Source organism: Gadus chalcogrammus, chromosome 22 (assembly GCF_026213295.1).
Source record: "Gadus chalcogrammus isolate NIFS_2021 chromosome 22, NIFS_Gcha_1.0, whole genome shotgun sequence".
Lineage (NCBI taxonomy): Eukaryota > Metazoa > Chordata > Actinopteri > Gadiformes > Gadidae > Gadus > Gadus chalcogrammus.
This window is the reverse complement of record NC_079433.1, coordinates 9233237-9254315: the sequence shown is the minus strand read 5'-3', so window position 1 is coordinate 9254315 and position 21079 is coordinate 9233237. Positions and strand designations below refer to the sequence as shown.

The following is a 21079-nucleotide window of genomic DNA, read 5'->3' as shown; positions in this document are numbered from 1 at the left end:
CCCTACTATTTCAATATTAAATAGAAAAAAACTCTAATCATTATGTTTTGGAACTATAAACAAGCAATGTTCAATATTGCTTGTTTATAGTTGCAATGTTCAATATTATTCTAGAGATTTTGTATTATTCTAGAGACGAGATTTCTAATATTAAGTGACCCGATAAAGAAGGCGTAGCACCGCTGTCAGCCCAGCGCTAACCAGTACAAGAAGACACTTCCTAGCGGCTTGGGGGAGAAAAGATAAACCGTCTAGAGAAAATCATTACGAGAAGCACCGAAGCGCCACCACGGATTTCTTGTGGGATAAACGCACAGGCCTCGCTGCTAAAACGGTAAAGGAAACATAGGAACATATAAACGATGCTATGAACGTTTATCTAACTACATGGATAATCGTATCGCGTTTGGTTGCTAACGCTAGCTGCTAAACGTATGCTAAGATGGCGGTCGAATTAGTTTGGTTAGTCAACATCGCTAGCACAACAAGCTAGCTTTGCAATATTCGAATGTCACTGTGCTCAGTGCAATGCAACTAGGTTTATCTTTATTTCTATCGCTAGACTACTAGGTAAGGACATTTCGTTGGAGGCTGGTCATTGTGATGGATACTCAATGCGTACAACGACTGTGTTGCTACTGCAACATTCAAATGCAGCCCACCGTCAGCCAACGTATCTTGTCATGGATAGTTACTGTTGACAAGCATAGATCAGTTTAAATGTCTACCTCCAAGGCGTCCACCGGGAAGGATTGTTTGGTTTAATTTTGATTCTCGGCTGGTTTATCCGCTAACGTTAGTGTGTTGTGTTGAGCTAACGGTCAGCACTTAGCGTGATGCTATCACATTGTTAGTTCCCTCAAGGCAAATGGCTATTTTTAGTTCAAATCTCAAGTTTGTCCTCAACAAATGGTCCCTGATCAAGTAGTGTTGGATTTGAATACGTCAATACGTCATTTAGTTTCACACACTACTGTTGACAATGGCCAAAGTTTCGGAATTTATATTCAAGGTGTTGGATTTGACTGAAGTATTCTCTTCTTAAAAGTCATAACAGCATTATTAGTCATTCATCATTACGATAATTGTTTTAGGACTAAATATTGTTCCACCAATTCTCTGGCTAGTACATGTCTCGAGTTCGGTCAGGGACAACATGACTGACGGCGACATACTCACTGAATTGTTTAAAATGTCCTAGATGCCTCACACGAGACGCTACTCGTCCTCGGAGCGAGACAGTCGAAGCAGCTACCAGGATCGTTTTAAAGACAGAGGTCGGAGACCGAGGCACCGGAGATCGCCTTCGTTTTCCTCCAGCAGTGACAGAGACCGAAACAGAGAACGAGATCGAAGGGGAAGGGGAAACAGACAAGAGGGAAGCTATGCACGTTCAAGGAGGTATGTTTGAAAGCCCTATCTCTCTGCCTTCATGCCAAACGGTGTGTTTTGTTGATGCTTTTTGCTATTGCGACGTATTGCTTGGTCCCACAGCTGCTATGCTGAGAGAGTGTGACATTGAGTTCCATTAGAAGTGATTTGTACATCACTTCTCTGTTTAATACGGTGATGTCCTTGCTCTCAGTCGCAGCTTTGACAACCGGTCAGCAGAGCGGCGGCCGTTTGACAGAAGATACTGCGATGGATACCGACGCCTGGACCACAGTCGGGAGAGAGACCGCGACCGGGAACGAGAGCCCCATGCCGCGGCCGACCCTTACTATCCGCGGGACTTCACGGCCACCATGTACGACTACCGGCGAGGCCGCGAGAGGGAGCGCGAAGAGTCGTACCGGCGGAAAGGCAGCAGGCGTAAGCACAAACGAAGGCGGCGTAGAACCAGGTCCTATAGCCCATCCTCCTCGGTGAGTACAGCCCAACCCGAGCTTGTGTCCTAACCCTCCACCTCCCCCCTCTTTCCATCGCTCCCTCTCTCTCTTCTCTGTCAATCAGGCCTATCCGTCTGTCTTTTCTCTTTAAACCTATTGTTTTTTACAGCCCCTGGACTGGGTAAGTAGTACAATCTTTATGTTTTTTTTTGTTGGTTCATTTTTCGTCCTATCGGCAGGTTTTACTTGGTTCGTATTTTTGTTTTGGTTAAAAGGGGCGTTGCTTAAAGTGGCATTTCACTTTGGTAGAACATTTTCGTTTTATTTGCCCAAATTCTCATCACTTTTGTTGTCCCCCTGTGAAAAAACACGTTATTTACTCCTACATTTAACAAGGGAGACCCTTTTAGATAAATAAATCGAAGATAACCTTGCTTCACATGTATTGAGACAAATCGGGGTCGTACATGACATTCATTATAACTGTCTTGGAAGTGAGCCTTTATAGACAATGGATAAGAATGTCAATGACGTCTCAAAAAAGGCAATACATACAAAGTGCAGTTCTATAGAAAAAGCCCATCCACTTTGTATATATCTGTCCAAATCCAAGCTTCATTTACACTGTAAAGATCATGCAGGCATTGCTGTAAAATTATCACGGATGATCAACAGCAACTGATAAATTAATCTAAATTCATAGGAACACCGACTCGCTATATATTGTTCTAGCTCTAGAAAATGTTCGATCAAAGAATTGAATTTGCTTCAAGTGAGGTATATGAAACGTATTTCACATTGGGGAGATGCATTACCCACAGTTGTTGAAAAGTAAACGCGCGTTTAATTTCAGAAAGGGATTACATCTGGGCTTGTCTGTTAACTCTCTCCTGCCTGACTGTCTATGGTCACCTCATTTAGTCCGCCAACCTGGATAGTACTCTCATTAACATGAGAGGTTGTTTTTTAGAAGTTAGTGATACTGCAACTGTCTTCATTGTTTTTTTTTTCCCCTCTGCGTTGATGAATGGATATGCCGGTTGCTTCCTTGTGTTGTAAGCAGCCGTAGATACAAGGCAGAGGGGGGGAGAGGAGTGGAGGACAATGTGTGATCTTTGACTTGTTCCCTTGCAACTATATCCCCTATCGTTATATATATCCCACGCGTGGTGTCATGCGTGACTCGCCTCATGACCCACCACCAAACCCACCCACCGACTACGCCCACGAAAACCAACGGCGCCAACCAACCCCTCCTCCTCCCTCCTCCTCTACCTGTGACGCCGCCACGGCTACGGCTGCCCGCCCCCCCCCTCCTCCTCCACGAAACGACCTCTTCCCCTTCCCCCATCCTCCCCCATCCCTCATCCCCCCCCACCCCCTACCTACCTACCTTCCCTACCTACCTACTCCACCCTCCTCCTCCACCACTGTCCCTACCTCCGGTCGTGTGGTGCGGCTGCTGTCGATGGCGTCCGGGGGGGCTGAAAGCAGCGGAGCGGCAGCCGGACGCGGGCACTGAGTGTGAGGGACGACGAGGAAGGGCACCTGATCTGTCGGAGTGGGGACGTCCTGCAAGAGAGATGTACTCACTGCCACTACTCTATCGTAACCCTTCTCCATAATGAGTATTCACATTACAATTGACAGCAGGGCGGAAGTGCCTGATGATGTTGCCGAGGATGTTGATGTCGATGTCGATGATGATGATGATGACGATGTCGTCGATGACTGGCTAGGACGCTCTTTTTTTTTTTTTTTTGCTCTAGCTGGAGAACAGCAGCAGAGGGGCGGGTGGTTGTGGTGGGGTGTTAATCTTTTGTTGTTTTCTCCCAGGAGGATTTTTAGATTCCTTCTGGCTTTTTGGTTTTGGTTTCGTTTACTTTTAATTTTGTTATTTTATTTTTTGAAGATTTTTAGCTGTGGAACATTCACCGTGTTTCACAGAGCAGTTGCATCGCCGAGCGGCTCTGTCGCGCTGCGTTACAAGCAACCTTTGCGGGTTTATATCTATTAACAATTTTGTGCTCGCCATAACCCAGAATGTGAAGATCAGCAGTTTGTTCTTCAGTTTACATCTGGCTCCGACTTGGCTTATCCCTCGGCGCCAACACCCAAAACCCTAGCATAGCAGCGGACATTACATTGAAGCACTCTCATAAGTGGTCAACCGTAGAACAGTTTGTCCAGTTCTACGGTTGCCCAGTTCCACGCATTAGCCATGGTGGAGCACCAAGCCATGCCCACTTGCGCGCTTATTAGATGATTTAACATTTTGGATGGCTTCAAATGGCCCTGATGACGGTTGTTAGATCAACCATTTTATCGTTATTTCATTGACATGCACCATGGCTTGTAATCCATTCGGCGTAGCTTAATCGCCAAAGTTTTTCAAAGCCTGCCGCTGTCACTAGGCATTGGTTGTGGAGCGGGATGGGCGCTAGAGTCGATGACGCCTGTCACACCTTTTGCGTTATATTAAAACATGATGTAGATATATCCGTGCTCTCGGCCCCACATGTCTAATTCCTCTGTTCCTTCTCTCCATCTCTCCCCTTTTCTTTCCCCCCATTCTCTCTCTCTCTCTCCCTCTCTCTGTCTCTGTTGTCTTGTGTTACAGACGAGATCGTCAGCACCCTTGGGGAGGGCACCTTCGGGAGGGTGATGCAGTGCATTGACCATCGAAGGTGTGTAGGAGCTGCTTCAGTGGGGGGGGGGGGGGGAAACCAAGGCAGCAGAAGCTGTTTTGATGTTAGACTCCCCCTCGAGTTCTCTCTGGGGGTCTCATTTCTGAGGCAGCCCCATTCTGGCGTGTAACCAGAATAATTACCTGATGATGATCTGATCACTTCCATATTGTCTGTGTTACGTATTGTGTATTTCAGTGCTTTAATTGCCATTTTGTTGAGGTGTACTTCTATAACCTGCCATGAATACAGATCAATTTATAAAATGCCTTTTATTGAGCTGAGTTATGATGTGGCAGCACATAACCTCGATTGTGCCAAAACGGCATGTTCAATTTAAATGTGTTGCCCAAGGTATTTATAGTTTGGCACCTTCACTCAGAAGCCAGTGATTGTAAATCTTGCGCCGCCTCAGACTAGGGCGGAACCTTGTTATTTTCGCATGGAAAGGGATTCAAATTATTCTTGTATGTTTTCACTGTTTGTGAGAAAAGGGATGCCATGCATAACCGGATGTTTTGTTTGAGAAGTTTGTTTACCTTTTTTCATCTGATTTATTGATCACACGTACGGCTACAGAACCAAACTGCTGGTGTTATATTTCTGTTGTCGGTGCTGGTCTGGTGGTCTGGACAACCTTTTGATTCTAAAAGGGTGTGGCCTTGTCTCTACCCTGATTCAGGGGCGGAACCCATGTCGCACTGAAGATCATCAAGAATGTGGAGAAGTACAAGGAAGCGGCTCGGCTGGAGATCAATGTGCTGGAGCGGATCAACGAGAAGGATCCGGAAAACAAGCAGTGAGTGCCTGTCAGGAGCTCTGCGGCGGCAAGAGACCGCAAACCAGTTTGGTAATTGTAGACGGGTACATGTGGTGATGCAAGTAATGCACAATAATTAGGAACAGTCATTTAGCAGTGACTAACAGTGGGAAGACAATCCTCAGGTGGAATGATATCGATGTATAAACAGATCTATAACTGTTGAATTCACAAAACACGGTGGATGTAACGGTTTGAGCTAGTGAAAAAAAAACTGTTGAGATGCCAATGCATTCAAATCGTCAATAGGGCCCCATTGGCAGGAGAGAGGGCAACTATGCATACCATTCCACACATTCTTCATTGATGACCCCTCGCTGTCTCTGTCTCTGCCTCTCTGTCTTTTGGTTTCCCTGATTCCCCCTCCCCAGCCTATGCATCCAGATGTTCGACTGGTTCGACTACCACGGCCACATGTGCATCTCCTTTGAGCTGCTCGCGCTGAGCACCTTCGACTTCCTGAAGGAGAACAACTACCTCCCGTACTCCATCGGCCAGGTCCGCCACATGGCCTACCAGCTCTGCCTCGCCGTCAAGTGTGAGTGTGGCCCGCAGTACAGCATCACAACTTCAGAACCAAGCGGACAGCGTCAGCTTTGGTCAGACAGGTTACTTCATAGCTGCTGCTGCTGGATTTCAAAACTGTTTCCCAGTGGTGTATTAGCAAAACACCCTCTGTCAGGATAAGCAGAAACTTAATCCAGGCGTGTGTAGGTTTTATACAACGGCTGACAAGTTAAACTGTCTGTAGTCCCGATTGTTTAAATATTGGTGGGTGTTGGGAAGCACCCTCTGCCTACTGCATGCTGAATAACATTAAGATTATTGCGAAGGCTTGAAACGACCAAACCACGTGAACAAAATGTATCAATAAAAAAACGGCAAGGTTGGAACAGTTACTTGCTGAAAATCAAGGACATTCTTGTTGGACCCGCCCCCGCGGTATCTCCCACCTACACGGTGTCCCCAGTGAAAGCCTCCTTTGTCTGGGCTGCAGGGCATCTACACGGGGGAGTCGCTCGCTGGTTCCCAACGCTGTACCCTCCACTTCCATAAGAAATCAACACCAGGATCTCTTGGCCGTGGTGCAATGGGTGGTGGAGGGGTGGTTGTTGTTGGGTTAGCATGGCGGGGTGCAACTAGGCTACCATGGGACAGGATTATCGTGTATACAAGCTGTGCCAACATCACTTTTATTTATTTTTCATCTCTCCCCCTATAGTCCTGCACGACACCAAACTGACGCACACGGACCTGAAGCCCGAGAACATCCTGTTTGTCAACTCTGAATTCAGCATGTCCTACAATGTAGAGAAGGTGAGCGACGAGAGTTGAAGCCGGTTTTGTACGCATCCAAGATGGGGCCTGGTCTTTTGAGAGATGCGCGTCACACTGTTTCGTTCAAGCCTCGACACCTCTGATGTAAAAGTAGAACTATCTGGATGATAGGTGATGACAGGTCTACCATCATTTCAACTGCAGAGTGCAAGGCGTCCGTTTGCTAATGCTTTTTACCTTGGAGTTATCTGCTGACAACAAACAAGTAGGGCTTCTCTGAGGAATGCTCTTGACCTAGCTATAAAAGGCTAGTCTTTTTTGGTTGTTGCAACAAAAAACACAATCACAACATACTGAACCTTTTACACCGGCATTTCTTCACAGGCTGCCATATTCGGGCCGAGTGTTATGACATTCTTAAGACAGAATGTCGTCAGGACTGTCACTATAAGGCAGAGTCTGCATTCATTCTCAGCCAGCCCCGGCTACAGTGTAAAACCAAGAGCCCACGGCCTATTAAACGTTCTCAACGGTAATCCACTGACTACAGAATGCACCCACATTCTAGTTCAAATCCTGTCGGCCTGTCCCCTGGGGGTCTTTCCCGCAGCAGCAGGAGCTGGCAGGAAAACAGTGGAGCCGGCCTCCGGGGAGGCACCGGTTGCACAACCTGTTTTGATGTGCCGTTTCCACCCCATCACGTGGCCCGCCGACGTGGCGGAGCCGATGTTAAGGCTCATTAAAGCGCCGCCATGGGAGGCCGGGAAGGTAACCCCTCATCGGGAGGCACCACCTATCATGTTGTGAGCGCTGTCGCTCCTACCTTCAGTGGCAGGGCCCGCACCGGAGATGTGATTAACACACCGGCAGCAACACAAACAAACAGGAAGGAGAGCTGTGTGTCTCGGGAGCCCACAGGTTCGGGGTCTACGACCCCCTAGTACCCACGGTCTTCCCGCAGGCGGCCCTCGAGCAACATGCCCACGGCGACATCCATCGGCTCCTAATTAACCTCTGGACGTGTCGAATCTCGGTCCCTTTGGATAAACGGCGCCAGCCTTAATGACGGATGGATAAGGGTGTGTGTTTGTGTTCCGCTGTGCTCCTCCCCTGCAGAAGCGAGACGAGCGCGCTGTGAAGAGCACGGCGGTGCGGGTGGTGGACTTTGGCAGCGCCACCTTTGACCACGAGCACCACAGCACCATCGTCTCCACGCGCCACTACCGAGCCCCGGAGGTCATACTGGGTACGGTCGACACACACACACACACACACACACACACACACACACACACACACACACACACACACACACACACACACACACACACACACACACACACACACACACACACACACACACACTCAGAGAGAGAGTACGCCTTTCTTGATTCACGCTGACACTTTACTGAAACCCCTTAATGATATCAAATCATAATAAAGGACCTGATCGTTTTCTCTAAATGTTCTCCTCCCCGTTTCACACCTTCATGTGTCCACACAGGCGCTTTCTTATTAATCAGTTATTTTTTATCTCGCTCACGGAAACTAAACCTCATGTAAGCGTTTTATGTGTCGAAATTTGACCCCCCGGCTACTCTGGTACGCAGAGTTATATTGAGAGACGTGTGGTGTTCGTCCTAATGAGCATGCGTACATGGTCTCGTGCAGTACTCTGCTAACCCGTCACAAATACAACACCCTCGGGGGATGAGCACCTTAAAGAGTGTAATGAGCTCATTAGTTTGGAAAGTGCTGACTCTTCCTCGCTTTTCTTTGTTTTGTAATGAATTGGTCGGGAAAACGGTATTAGTTTGGTTTAAGTTCGAATTCATTATAAGTTTGACAACCCTTGTTGCTTTCTGGCCAAAAGGCCCTTGTCAAGATGACTATCTGCGTTATTGGTTCCGTACAGGTTTCTCATCCTTGTACCCACTCTAACCTCAGGTCTTATTTTTGGGGGGGCGTTTGTTTTTCGTTGTTCAACCCGCAGAGCTCGGGTGGTGCCAGCCGTGTGACGTGTGGAGCATCGGCTGCATCCTGTTTGAGTACTACCTGGGCTTCACCTTGTTCCAGGTACCTCACTCTACCACCCACCCTCGTTCTTTCACTCACTCACTCACATTCACTCAGGGAGTGATGAACAAAGTAGGCCATGCATCGGCTGCTTGTCAGCCCTGTTGCGTTTCCTGTGACACCCAATACAGGTTAATTCCTGTCCATAAGATACTAGTTGGGTTCACACACACTGTTCCCCACCACGTGTGTAATGGGCTGGTCTTGACCTCCCCCAGACACACGACAACAGAGAGCACCTGGCCATGATGGAGAGGATCCTGGGACCCGTGCCCTCCAGGATGATCCGCAAGACGCGGTTAGCGCACGCGCACACACGGCCATTATGAAGGCTCTTGGCGGACCCTGTTTTGACTCTCCTTCTTTCCCCTGGAACAGGAAGCAGAAGTACTTCTACCGGGGCAGACTGGACTGGGATGAGAGCTCGTCTGCTGGGAAGTACGTCAGGGAGAACTGCAAGCCCCTGCGGGTAAGAACAAGACCCTTTTTTTCTCCTTTTATTAACACCTGGTTTCGGTTTAATTTTCTGTTAGTTTCAGTTTCCTTCACTGCAATATGGGTTATTTGTCGGGGGGTGACGTTCAGAAAGGTCAGAATGCATATTATGTAATCCAATGACCATAACCCATAAATCGGTTTGTGCCAATTTGTGAGAGCAAGGTACCCGTCCCAGACCCGCCTGCCTCAGCCAATGAGACGCTTGTCCTCCTCTGGTCCCCCTCCAGCGCTACCTGCTGTCGGAGGCGGAGGAGCACCACCAGCTCTTCGACCTCATCGAGAGCATGCTGGAGTACGAGCCGGGCAAGCGGCTGACGCTGGGGGACTCCCTCAAGCACCCCTTCTTCGAGGGCGGCGGTGGCGGGGCCGACCCGTCCGCCGGCAAGAACTGGGAGGGCAACCGCGACATCAGCCGGTGATGCCCGTGGACGCCTGTTGGACACGCACACAGACAGACAGACGGACAGACGAGGACATGGAGGTCGTGGGGATCCTCTTTTGGTTTGGGTGTTTGGACGCGAGTGTGTTTTTGGACTGCACTCGAGCCCCTCCTTCTCTCTCGCCCCTCCCTTCCCTGCGGGGGGTTCCGCGGGGCCCCTGAGGGGTCTTAGAGGAGAGCCAAAGAAGAATCTTGTCCCGCTTTACGTTCCCCAAACAGATCCTGCCCCAAGATGCCCTGCGATTGTTTTTAAAACCCAAACTGTTGCCCTCTCTGCCCATCAAACACAAATGCGCGCACACACACACACACACACACAGTGTTGTTATTTTTTTCTCCTGCCTTCGTTCATCAGCTTTACTCCACCTTTGGCCCCTTTCTATCCCTGTGGTCGGCATGTCAGGTGAAAAACTGCCCTTTCTATGAAGAGGAGTTATTGTTACTCGTATTTAAATCAAAAGGTGATGTTTTGGGGTTCAACCTGTCTTCCAATTCTGGTATATAGGGGGAGTTTTTTTTTTTTTTCTCGAGCAAGGACGTCTAAAGGAGTCCTCAACGCAGTTTAAGGAGACTGGATGTCATCCCCATGGTACGCAGGGTCTTCCACTATGCTGGCCGTACATTGACTGGGTGGGGTTAAAGGCACAGCGGTCAGAGCAAAGCTAGTAAAAAGTCAATTGAAATAAACGACACATTTCTATCGGATGGATGACTCCAGCAAGGTATTACATAATGAGCCGTAACGGTGTCCTGCCTGGAACGATGAGTATTGTATAATAGGACTGTCCCTTTCAATGGTGGTGTTTTTATATTTCCCTCTTCGATCACTGTCCTCTGGGTTTGTAAGCGACGCGTTGAACACTCCAGAACAGCAGGCCTCTGTAGCTGATCTTTTGAAGGGATTTAACTTGTTTCTGTTACAGTATGCAATTTTTTTCATTTGTTTTTTTTCTATGTGTGGGATGATGTGTATGATTGTGTTGATGGTTGGGCGGGGGGGGGGGCTTTGGGGTTAAGGGTCATTAGCTTTCCCCCCGGAACACACAAACATCAGTCGTACAGCTGTGAAATGCACGCCACATCATACAAAATGTTACCCCCCCCCTACCCCCCTTGATTGACTATAGGCCATGAACTCTGCTCTTTGCATTGAGATTAAGCACAGCTCTTACTGGTAACCATGGGCAACACACTAACCCGTTATGTTATATTTATGATGGAATTAGCGGGCCATGACCTCCTTGTCACCCTGTATGACCCCCCCCCCCCTTCCGCTCTTAAAAACCTGTACATTACTCTTTTTGTATGAAATGTAAGCGTATTAAAAAGTGTATATATATGATTGTGTAGAATTACAGTAAAGTTCTGGCCAAAGGCTTAAAGGCGTGATGTGCGTGTCGGTGGTGTTAGGTGACGCCCCGGCCCTCTCTAATCCTACAACTGCCATGACTTCCCTCAGACGGATTAGGGTGGGAGGTGCAATGGCATCATGACACGTGTGTTGCAGTCACGCTCGCACATGAACTGTTTGCCACAAAACGGATAGGTTTCACCCCTGGTGGTGGAACGCCAAAGATTGCCGTGTCAGCCACTTTTCTGGGCCACCTCGGTCCGAAACATACTCCCCCGGAGGAAAATGTCTGCTGGCCCTCACTCAAAATTGTGATTATCAACGTAACAATCAAAAGTCCCACGGTTTGAAAAGACCAATTATTCAATGTAACGTAGAAAGTTCTATGAATATATAAACACGACAATCTCCCTGGCTGACAGCAATTTCTATCCAACACTTGCTTTCTACAGAAATGTCACTTGCTCTGCTCTATTCATCTCCCTGCAGAGAACCCCAAAGCCTCCAGGGACAGGTGTTTTTGAATCACATGGGGATTCAAACAGGTATGGTGAGGTTGCTGCTGAACTCATCTGCGTTGATCTACACATAATTTAGTAGCAGCTCGAGGAAGGCCGAGCTCTTTGAGTGGCCGTAGGTCGCATTGGTCGCGTCGTAGGTCACATTGGTCGCGACGTAGGTCTGTGCTCGTCTGGCTGCTTTCAGTCGCTGTGGTCGCTGGCTGGCTTGGTCGCTCAAAATCTATGGGCGGTCGTTTATCAGTTAATTTGCATGTTAAGGTAACTTAACGGGTTTTTTGCGACAGTTGAAGTACTAGAAAGCCATGCTCTCTGGCGAAAGCTTCCTACAGCTCTTTATTGCAAATATTATTTGTATATTTTTATATTGAAGTAGGCCTACAGTTTAAAATGATGTAATCGTTGGTCTATCAGTGGCAATAAAATATATTAGTTGTAATTTGGGGCGGATTCAAATAATGTATTTTAGATATTATATAGCCTATTTGTTTTGTTAAATGACAGTAAGCCTAATAAGGTATATCAAACACAAAGTTCTTCGTTATAGAGTGATATATTAGTTGTAATTTGGGGCGTATTCAAATAATGTATTTTATATATTATATATAGCCTAGCCTTTTTGTTTTGTTAAATGTCATTAAGCCTAATAAGGTATGTTATGCACAAAGTTCTTCGTTATAGAGTGATATAAGGTAATATAAGTATCGACATCAAACTTCTTCACGAACATTTTTAGTTTTCTTTGCATGAAAAATTATCATTTAAATCCACAAACAACATGTGTAATCCAGGGCATATAAAGACTGGGACCAGCAAATAATTATTTTCTCTCCATTGACACCCATTCATATCTTTCGATCTCATAGGTCCCATGAGCTCTACCGGAAGGGGCGTGACTTCGCCACTCCATTGATCTGTTAAATGTCAAAGACTAATAAAATATCCTATGAAGAAAGTTATAGTGTAATATACAACACTGTCGAAATGTATCGAATAAAATATAGGGGGTAACACCAGGGACGCGGGAAGTCAGTCCCAGGGGGGGGGTGCTCAGAGAGAGTCTATATAATGACGTCATAATAAATGCTGCACAACATCCATTGTTTACAGAGACGAGATGACGGGTGACGTCACATTCAGGGCTCCGCTCTGATAAACACTCTACAGTGTAAAAATAATTCTGCCAACTAGCCACTGTTATTCACAAACGTTAGCAAGTAAACAATGTGGAAATTATGCCTAACCCACTGGAGACCGCGGCTCAATTTCTGTGGAAAACACAATATCTTTAATTTTAAACGTAACGCTACCATGTAATACATAACCACAGACATATTGAAAAAACAAATCTCAGTGGGAAGTGGAGAGAGCTGTGAGCTTACACTCGGAGACCGGGGTTCAAGTCCAGTTGATGTCGTCTGTGGGAAGACTCTTATCGCTTTTTCATGCGAATTATGAAGTAAAGTATAACCATTGTGTTATCGTTATCCGGTGTCTTGCTGGTGCATTGATCATTTCGAAGGTTAAAGCTCTAAAGAGCTCAGGTTCGGATCCCCGTAAAAACGTAGACAGGAGTACCACTGTCGTTTTTTATTGGTCAACATGGAAAAAACATGAGGGGTAACTCTGTCGTTTTTTATCGGCCGTCATGAAATAAACATAAGGGGTAACACTGTCGATATTTATCAAATAAAACATAGGGGGTAACACTGTTGTTTTTCTTTGGTCGTCATGAAAAAAAACATAAGGGTTGAAAAAAAACATAACTGTTGTTTTTTATTGGTCGTCATGAAAAAAACATAACGGGTAACACTGTCGATATTTATCAAATAAAACATAGGGGGTAACACTGTTGTTTTTCTTTGGTCGTCATGAAAAAAAACATAAGGGTTGAAAAAAAACCTAACTGTTGTTTTTTATTGGTCGTCATGAAAAAAAACATAAGGGGTAACACTGTTGTTTTTTATTGGTCGTCATGAAAAAAAACATAAGGGGTAACACTGTTGTTTTTCTTTGGTCGTCATGAAAAAAAACATAAGGGGTAACACTGTCGTTTTTTATTGGTCGTCATGAAAAAAAACATAAGGGGTAACACTGTTGTTTTTTATTGGTCGTCATGAAAAAAAACATACGGGGTGACACTGTTGTTTTTTATTGGTTGTCATGAAAAAAAACAAGGGGTAACACTGTTGTTTTTTATAGGTCGTCAAGAAAAAAAACATAAGGGGTAACACTGTTGTTTTTTATTGGTCGTCATGAAAAAAAACATAAGGGGTAACACTGTTGTTTTTTATTGGTCATCATGAAAAAAAACATAAGGGGTAACACTGTTGTTTTTTATTGGTCGTCATGAAAAAAAACATAAGGGGTAACACTGTTGTTTTTCTTTGGTCGTCATGAAAAAAAACATAATACACTGGAAAAAGCCTTCTGTTGAACCAATTAAAAAAAACAAGGGTAATGGTTCACATCTATATTACATAACTTGAGCCAATGACAAATATATAGCTTGCCTCAAACAATATTTCCTATGTTCATAAAAACAAAATAATACAACTTGGCACCAAGTATAATTCTATTCTTTGAATGAAGTTAATACATTTAAATCGTATGTTAAATCCTAAACAAAAAAATATTGATTCACTCCAACAATTGTTTCTTATTTAAGAAATATCTATCAGAAATAATTGGTTTTATCCAATCAAAAAGATTCTCGCTGCTTCCTGGCCTTGGGGCGCTTCTGTCTGGATTCGACATCACATCGCGACATCAGTCAGGGTTTGGTGCTTTGTCAAAGACACCTGGATACTCTGCTTAGTGAAGCCGAGGATCGAACCAACAACCTTCAGGTTACCAGCCAACCCGCTCTACCACCTGAGCTACTGCCGCCACACAATATACAATATATATTAACAATCTAAATGGCAGAGTTAGACCTACTCCAGACCTCCCTCCAGACACAGACAGACTGTCCTAGCTCACAGAACCAGTGAGTCATCGTCACTCTGGTCAAGGCTAGTGCTTTCACCTCAAAAAGTCGCCAAAAGTCACCAATAGCAGCTGAAAAAGAAGCTAGATTTGTCGCTTGTCGCTGTTTTGAAAAAAAGTCGCCAAAGGGGTCTGAAAAGTAGCTAAATATAGCGACAAAATCGCTAAGTTGGCAACACTGCGGTTTGGTCCAGTAGTCGTAAGCGTCTTTGTATTTAATGCGCATGCGCAGGCTTGTACGTAACCTTGAAATTGTACATTTGTCTGAACAAATATTTCTAAATTGAGCTCCTAATCAAATATAACAGTGTTTTAGGAAGAAAACAAATAAAAATTATTTGGATTGAATGACAAAATTATTAATCAGTTGAATACACAACCTTAAAATTTTACATTTGTCAAAATGGATATTTCTTAATTGAGCTCCTAATTAAAAATATTTATATTTCACAGTATTTTGAAATAAAAAAAAGTTATTTTAAAAATAAAACAAAAAATGTTTATTTGAATTGAATTACAAAATAATAATCAGATGAAGTACGGCTTAAAACCCTTTTTCCAGTGTAGGTAACACTGTCGTTTTTTATTGGTTGTCATGAAAAAAAACATAAGGGGTAACACTGTTGTTTTTTATTGGTCGTCATGAAAAAAAACATAAGGGGTGACACTGTTGTTTTTTATTGGTCGTCATGAAAAAAAACATAAGGGGTAACACTGTTGTTTTTTATAGGTCGTCATGAAAAAAAACATAAGGGGTGACACTGTTGTTTTTTATTGGTCGTCATGAAAAAAAACATAAGGGGTAACACTGTTGTTTTTTATAGGTCGTCATGAAAAAAAACATAAGGGGTAACACTGTTGTTTTTTATAGGTCGTCATGAAAAAAAACATAAGGGGTAACACTGTTGTCTTTTATTGGTCGTCATGAAAAAAAACATAAGGGGTAACACTGTTGTTTTTTATTGGTCGTCATGAAAAAAAACATATTGGGTAACACTGTTGTCCTTGTCAAATAAAATATAAGGGGTAACACTGTCGTTTTTTATTGTTCGTCATGAAAAAAACAATAAGGGAAATAATAGAAATACACAGATACATTTTAATGTCATTTATATCCTCTTTCTTGATGATTGATTATTGTGTAATGTCATCGCCTCAGTGGTGCAGTGGAGTGCACTCTGCCTAACCCACTGGAGACTACGGCTCAATTTCCGTGGAAAACAACATATCTTTAACTTTAAACGTAACGCAATCATGTCATATATAACCTCAGACATATTTAATTTACAAATCTCCGTGGGAAGTGGAGAGAGCTGTGAGCTATCCTCCTGGAGACCGGGGTTCAAGTCCGGTTGATGTCTTCAGTTGGAAGACTCATATCTCTATTTCATGTGAATTAAAAAGTCAAGTATAACCATTGTGTTGACTTTAACCGGTGTCTTGATGGTGCATTGATAAGTTCGGAGGTTAACACTAAACAGCTCAGATTCGGATCACTGGAAAAACGTCGACAGGGGTACCACTGTCGTTTATTATTGGTCAACATGGAAAAAACATGTTGGTCGTCAAACATTGGTCGTCATGAAAAAAACATAAGGGGTAACACTGTTGTTTTTTATTGGTCGTCATGAAAAAAAACATAAGGGGTAACACTGTCGATATTTATCAATTAAAACATAGGGGGTAACACTGTCGTTTTTCTCAAATGAAACATGAGGGGTGACACTGTCGTTTATTATTGGTCAACATGGAAAAAACATGAGGGGTAACACTGTCGATATTTATCAAATAAAACATAGGGGGTGACACTGTTGTTTTTCTTTGGTCGTCATGAAAAAAAACATAAGGGGTAACACTGTCGTTTTTATCAAATGAAACATAAGGGGTAACACTGTTGTTTTTTTATTGGTCGTCATGAATATAAACATAAGGGGTAACACTTTTGTCTTTGTCAAATAAAATATAAGGGGTAACACTGTCGTATTTTATTGATCGTAATGAAAAAAAACATATAAAAAAAAAAGAAAAAATTGTCCTTCTCAAATAAAATATAAGGGGTATCACTGTTGTTTTTCATCAGTCATCATGGGGAAAAAAACATATTTATTTATCAAATAAAACATTACACTTGGATTACACTTGTTTTTTATTGGTCATCATGAAAAAAACCACAAGGGGTAACACTGTCGTTTTTTATTGGTCGTCATGAGAAAAAACATAAGGGGTAACACTGTCATTTTTTATTGGTCGTCATGAAAAAAAACATAATGGTTAACACTGTCGATATTTATCAATTAAAACATAGGGGGTAACACTGTCGTTTTTATCAAATGAAACATGAGGGGTGACACTGTCGTTTATTATTTGTCAACATGGAAAAAACATGAGGGGTAACACTGTCGATATTTTTCAAATAAAACATAGGTGGTGACACTGTTGTTTTTCTTTGGTCGTCATGAAAAAAAACATAAGGGGTAACACTGTCGTTTTTATCAAATGAAACATAAGGGGTAACACTGTTGTTTTTTTATTGGTCGTCATGAATATAAACATAAGGGGTAACACTTTTGTCTTTGTCAAATAAAATATAAGGGGTAACACTGTTGTTTTTCATCAGTCATCATGGGAAAAAAAACATAATTATTTATCAAATAAAACATAGGGGATTACACTGTTGTTTTTCTTTGGTCGTCATGAAAAAAAACATAAGGGGTAACACTGTCGTTTTTTATTGGTCGTCATGAAAAAAAACATAAGGGGTAACACTGTTGTTTTTTATTGGTCATCATGAAAAAAAACACAAGGGGTAACACTGTCGTTTTTTATTGGTCGTCATGAAAAAAAACATAAGGGGTAACACTGTTGTTTTTTATTGGTCGTCATGAAAAAAAACATAAGGGGTGACACTGTTGTTTTCTATTGGTCGTCATGAAAAAAACATAAGGGGTAACACTGTTGTTTTTTATTGGTCGTCATGAAAAAAAACATAAGGGGTAACACTCGTTTTTTATTGGTCGTCATGAAAAAAAACATAAGGGGTAACACTGTTGTTTTTTATTGGTCATCATGAAAAAAAACACAAGGGGTAACACTGTTGTTTTTTATTGGTCGTCATGAAAAAAACCACAAGGGGTAACACTGTCGTTTTTTATTGGTCGTCATGAAAAAAAACATAAGGGGTAACACTGTTGTTTTTTATTGGTCATCATGAAAAAACCACAAGGGGTAACACTGTCGTTTTTTATTGGTCGTCATGAAAAAAAACATAAGGGGTAACACTGTTGTTTTTTATTGGTCGTCATGAAAAAAAACATAAGGGGTAACACTGTTGTTTTTTATTGGTCGTCATGAAAAAAAACATAAGGGGTAACACTCGTTTTTTATTGGTCGTCATGAAAAAAAACATAAGGGGTAACACTGTTGTTTTTTATTGGTCATCATGAAAAAAAACACAAGGGGTAACACTGTTGTTTTTTATTGGTCGTCATGAAAAAAAACATAAGGGGTGACACTGTTGTTTTTTATTGGTCGTCATGAAAAAAACATAAGGGGTAACACTGTCATTTTTTATTGGTCGTCATGCAAGAAAACATAATGGTTAACACTGTCGATATTTATCAATTAAAACATAGGGGGTAACACTGTCGTTTTTATCAAATGAAACATGAGGGGTGACACTGTCGTTTTTCTTTGGTCGTCATGAAAAAAACCTTAAGTGTTGTTTTTTATTGGTTGTCAGTGTAACAGTATTTAACATTAAATCCACTGTGGTGTAAGTGGAAGTGATGCTATGGTAGTAATCAAGGGGTTGTGTGATTGATTCTCTCCACGGTCAGATCGATTGTTGCTCTTTTAGTCAAACTTCGGCCTTGGCAAAACGTGCGTATTTATTCATTCCACCTTCCTGAATTGTGCTCCCTGGTCCCAGGAATACATAGTGCCTATAATATGAAAAGTGGTTGGATTCTATCATATGCTGTACATCAGAGTATATTACAGTTTTTGTTTTTGGTCTGTTGGCTGCAAAAGACCAAAAACAAGTTAGCATACATACTTGATGATTGGGCCACTTTACACACACTTTTTATATACTATAGATTTGTATAGTTACTGGCCCCCTTTAAATTGTGCATTTATGTTATTACTATAGCCTACTATTATTATTGACCCTTTTTTTTAGAAAATTGTAACTTTAATTTAGATTTTCATATTTTGTTCTTTGGTTTATACATTTGAATACTTGACTATCATGATTCGTGACACATTATGTATTTATTTTTACTTCTTTTTTTTACGGTATTGGGTCTGTGAATTAGAGTTTTTATTTGTTTTGTTACACTTATATCAAAGTATATTACACTATAACTTTCTTTCTAGGATATTCTATTAGTCTTTGATATTTATCAAACCAATAGGCTATACAATATAATCAATATAAATATTGTAAACATCACTGTATTACAAAGTTAATTCAAATTAATTAAATATAGATGGATAGACCAATAGGCCTATTTATTTATATATTATAAAAAGGCCTATTGGTCTATCAATATCTAAGCTAGGTATATATATTTTTTACTGTATTATACTGACGCACGTATATTTATTCTGTTCAATGAGATGTTAACTGATAACATATAGGCTTTTGGTTATGGTAGCAGCCATGGTGACAATGGCTATGGAAAGCCAAGAAGGCCACAATCCGGCCCGGATTCTAGGGCCGGATTGTGGCCTTCTTGGCTTTCCATACTCAGAAAGCTCGGCCCTACTGAGCAGCTCCTTCTGGAATATGAGGTTGGCAGTTTGTAATAGTCTTAACATTATTGAACTGCTTTGGTAGATCAATTTTAATGGGCGACGTTCATGTAAAATGTATATTTCATCATGATAGGATTGTAGAACTGACTGCCCCCTTCCAGGCATTGACGGTTCATGGATGGAAGTCTTGCCTGCAGGAAGTAGCAGCAGATCCCGTGAATCCATTAATTAAGATGGCTGAGTTCAGTTGTACTTCTCGGGTTTGTACAGCAGCTGGACAGACTCCAGGGTGGAGGGGACAAATCCATCCCTGTCCCAACCGCCATCTGTTCCAGCTTTGCCTACTCATGGCCAGTGAATACTTTTTAGTTTAGATTTTTTTGTTCATTGCACAATACTTGGGCAGTACTTTCGGTGGACCAACAGCACAACTGGAGCTTTAATAAAGTAGTAAATAGTGAATTGATATAAAAAAAAAAAAATGTACGGTACGTTTCCATGGAGAGCCCAACCAGTGGCAGTTGAACCCAGGTCTCCACAGCTGGTAACCAATAGCACTCTCGAATGCGCTGGTATAATCTGGAGGTTTCAATTGACTTTACCATTGACGTCGCATTGTTATGTTTCCAAAATAACATTAGGTTTCCATAGAGGCTGCACTCGACAGGAGTTGAGCCCATGTCTCCAGAGAGGATCTCCAGCAGCTTGTATCTGCTGCGCCACCGTGATGCCACCTGTGATTGGTCAGGGATTCTAATTGACATTGTAATCCACATGGCATTGCTATGGTTCCACAAAGACGTCACGATGTTGGGTTTCCATGGAGACCGCCCTTAGCAGTAGCCTAATTGAGCCAAGGGCCTGATAACCAACAGGCCTATTTGCTGCATCAGCTATGCTATAAGGTAAGGATACGATGAATGAATTCACGAATAACAATTTCTTTAAAATAACTGACTTTAATATTGCTGTTATCCCGTATTCACTCGGGAAGAGAGAGCTGATGTTTGTGTTGTCTGGACTCTGTTGATGTGTCGACAACAGTTTTACTCCCAACACAGGTATGGCTGTACCCTCCGCGTCCGTTAATGAGATGAAGCCTATTTAGATCTCCAGATAATCTCTTGCAGGACAGGAAAGCGGGGCGGGGGGGTTGTAAGGAGTCATTAGTCTATCTCATTAAGCGACCAAGCAAGCAGTTCATGAAACAACACTCCAATTGGTGGTGGTGCGCTTCACAACAACACTTGGACTATAGCAGTGCCATTTCCCAGGTGTGTATGAGAGTCTGATAAAGACTGTCAAATGTTAATATAAATATATGCTATCTTTTTATTTTCCATCTCATCTGGTCTTTTTATTCGACACTAAAGAATCTTTAACACAAAGTTAAATGAGTTTTAAGTGTATTTGAACAATATCTTTATGTATTTATTTTCAGATCCCCAACGCCTGGGATCGACATTGCTGTCATCAAGGCATCCCGTATTGCGGTGTGATATTTTGGCACCTCCAGACGACCTTCGGAAAGGGGTACCATCCGTCCGAAGTGCCCCCAAGTCGCAACCTCCAACCTGACCAGAAGTCTTCCACTATGGATTCCATGAAGTCCCTGGGGGCCCCTTTTGCCAGCTGTGTTTACTGGGCCAACCCCGGCAAGAAGACGCCGTCCGTCCGCAGAAACAGCTTCACACGTAGGAAGAGCATCGGAGCGCGTCGGATGTCCCTTCCCGGCAAGGGCATCGGCCGACGGAAGTCTCTGCCCTGTAGGCCTAGCCAAAAGGTCCCAGAGTCCTGGCTCACGGTGTACCAGGCTGACCTCCAGAAGGAAAGGTAT

The 21079-nt window shown here is 43.1% G+C and overlaps 1 protein-coding gene across 3 annotated transcripts; it reads left to right on the top strand.

Annotated features, from left to right (window-relative positions):
- Positions 1 to 117: 117 nt before the first annotated feature.
- On the top strand, positions 118 to 12593 carry clk2a (CDC-like kinase 2a). Of its 3 annotated transcripts, none has more exons than XM_056582577.1 (13): positions 118 to 334; positions 1202 to 1401; positions 1586 to 1865; positions 3321 to 3414; positions 4450 to 4516; positions 5199 to 5315; positions 5708 to 5874; positions 6559 to 6653; positions 7731 to 7860; positions 8608 to 8690; positions 8909 to 8988; positions 9069 to 9159; positions 9416 to 12555. In XM_056582577.1, the coding sequence occupies exons 2-13, from the start codon at positions 1202 to 1204 to the stop codon at positions 9605 to 9607; spliced, it is 1596 nt and encodes a 531-aa protein (XP_056438552.1). In that variant the 5' UTR covers positions 118 to 334; the 3' UTR covers positions 9608 to 12555. The 3 variants fall into 3 exon arrangements, with proteins under 3 accessions (XP_056438552.1, XP_056438553.1, XP_056438554.1); XM_056582578.1 differs by having other exon boundaries at positions 120 to 334; positions 3324 to 3414; XM_056582579.1 differs by lacking the exons at positions 118 to 334; positions 1202 to 1401; positions 3321 to 3414 and having other exon boundaries at positions 1777 to 1865; positions 9416 to 12593.
- The last annotated feature ends 8486 nt before the right edge of the window (positions 12594 to 21079 follow it).

Bases quoted from the DNA above. Each gene is read 5' to 3' on its own strand.
- clk2a (XM_056582577.1), top strand. From the start codon at position 1,202: ATGCCTCACACGAGACGCTACTCGTCCTCGGAGCGAGACAGTCGAAGC. The intron at 1,402-1,585 runs GTATGTTTGAAA...CCTTGCTCTCAG, and splicing joins AGCTATGCACGTTCAAGGAG to TCGCAGCTTTGACAACCGGT. The intron at 7,861-8,607 runs GTACGGTCGACA...TTCAACCCGCAG, and splicing joins AGCCCCGGAGGTCATACTGG to AGCTCGGGTGGTGCCAGCCG.